Source organism: Echiichthys vipera, assembly GCF_963691815.1.
Source record: "Echiichthys vipera genome assembly, chromosome: 18".
Taxonomy (NCBI): Eukaryota; Metazoa; Chordata; class Actinopteri; order Perciformes; family Trachinidae; genus Echiichthys; species Echiichthys vipera.
The window spans coordinates 13,005,545-13,007,583 of record NC_139843.1 but is presented as its reverse complement, the minus strand read 5'-3'; the positions used below and the strand labels follow the sequence as shown (position 1 = coordinate 13,007,583).

Below are 2,039 nucleotides of genomic sequence, written 5' to 3'. Positions count from 1 at the left end.
TGATAGAAAATTAATTTGGCAGCTTTTCATGAATCGATTAATCAGTCACGTCTTTTAAAAAAGAAGAAATTCAGATAGTTACCTTGCTCCTTTCATTTATTTGTATTTTCTGCTTTTATTTGTCTTATGATAGGAAAAATTGTATTGAGCATTTTTCACAACTTTTTGATTTCATAAAACCAAACAATTAATTATGAATTAATTCATAAAAAATAATCACGTCGATTGATAATGAAAGTGGCTTTTGCAGCCTTAATTATACACATTTCATAAACAGTCTTATACAACTCTTATAGTGTACAACAAGCAAGATATTGCACTAAAACCTACATTTAAGGATTTGGTAAACTGTAATACAAACATTAAGACATTCTCTAGAGTAATGCTAAACTTTGGAGTCCCTTTAAAAACGTTCGTCCCTTCAGAGCAGCTCACACCGGATTTCTCTTTGTGGATTTATTGAAAAGTTACTCTCCATTAGTGTCCTTGACCTCTGGTTAATCTATGGCCAGGTAGGCTCCTGGATTGTGGTAGCTGTAGTCTGGACACACCTTTTGAACCAGTCTGTAGTCTGTGCTGTAGAAAGACACGTAGATGCAGATGACCTGGAAGGGTTTGGAGCACATCCAGGTTACGTGGCTCTGGGTCTGCTCCTGAGAACACGTCTTGGACGGATCATAGTTACACAGCATCACCTTTTTGTTGCGTTCCGTCTTCTCGTATTCCACCCGGCAGTTGAACGTCTTAGAGTCTTTGGGGTTGACCACGCTTTGGCGCTCTAGATCAAACTCCACCTCTTTCGTGGGTGGGACGAGGCTGACCGACACATTGCCCACACCTGTGGAGTTGTGGCGGAAGTAGACCCCAAGAGAGCCGTTCCCGTGATCCACGATCTTGCCCATTATCAGCAAATTCAGTTTGACTGTTTTGATGTTTGAGTAAAAGTCCCCCCAACTGAACGTCCTGGACAATTTAGACGTTCCATGGACTTTCATGACGGGACGGAGCTTTACCTTTAAGGCTGGGTTGGAGTGTGACTGGGAGTTTGCTCCAAGTATTTCCAGAAGTCCCTGCTTTGAAAGAGGAATCAAAGGACGGACGGGTAGTTTTTTGTTGTGAATCAAACTCTGGGTTTGAAGCGCCCAGTCTTTCTGTAAAGAAGGGTCTTGGTCTCTGGTGGGTTCAGTTGATGCTCTTTTGCTGAAGGTGAAGTTGGCATGATGTCCCAGAACCAACTAGACAGAAAATCAGGAGAGACATTTGGAGTTAAAGTGGAAATAGATTAGTATGGTTGTTCGAGGATTAAGTTAATACTAACACTAATGCTCCAAATGTATATATTTTAGGTTAAAACGACTGTAAAAAAAAAAAACAATCAATCAAGACAGAATAAAAACACAATGATGAAAATACTCAACTAACTTAAATAAATGCATCAAAAGTAAAAGTATGTATGGTGGTATAGCTGCATTTTAAATGATTGATGCAATAGCCTGTAAGATGCACCTGTAGGTGATCTAACAACAACTCAAAAAATGCATGTATTCATCTATTGAGTGTATTTGGCCTGCACAGTAAATCTGCTAAATATCTAATCATTTTACAGAGGTATATGGTGGCTTAAAAAGTTATTATTTCTATGTGAAACATATCTGTACATGATTACAAAAGAGTGTGTACAGATATCACTTTTTCTAAAGTAACATGGATCTAATTTATGTTTTCGTTTTTTTTTTACTTACCAAAGAAAAGGTTCCTTCCAGGAGTATCCAAAGAAAGCACAGCCGGGCGAACATCTCCATATAGTGCATTAATTCCTTTCTTAAGATCCATCCACTTTCCCCTGAACTTCACTTAGGCTGAGTTAAGTTTTGAAAGTCCATGTTAAACAGCTGCATCCTTATTTAACACCAGGTGAAGACACACAGTTGGACCAGCAGGAAACCTTCTGTGTTGGGCTTCCACTCACAGCACACACTGGGAGGCTTTGTCAGATCTCCAGGTTTTAACTGTTTTGCTGTGTCTGCTCTCTCTCTCTC

General features: G+C 39.3%; 1 protein-coding gene across 1 annotated transcript; it reads right to left on the bottom strand.

The window, feature by feature from the left end:
- Window positions 1-497: 497 nt before the first annotated feature.
- LOC310960531 (neurexophilin-1-like) lies at window positions 498-1,802 on the bottom strand (the record flags this gene model as incomplete). The annotated part of the gene is made up of 2 exons (XM_083932245.1): window positions 498-1,235; window positions 1,743-1,802. 2 exons carry the CDS (start codon window positions 1,800-1,802, stop codon window positions 498-500), a joined length of 798 nt encoding a protein of 265 aa, XP_083788371.1.
- Between the last annotated feature and the right edge of the window lie 237 nt (window positions 1,803-2,039).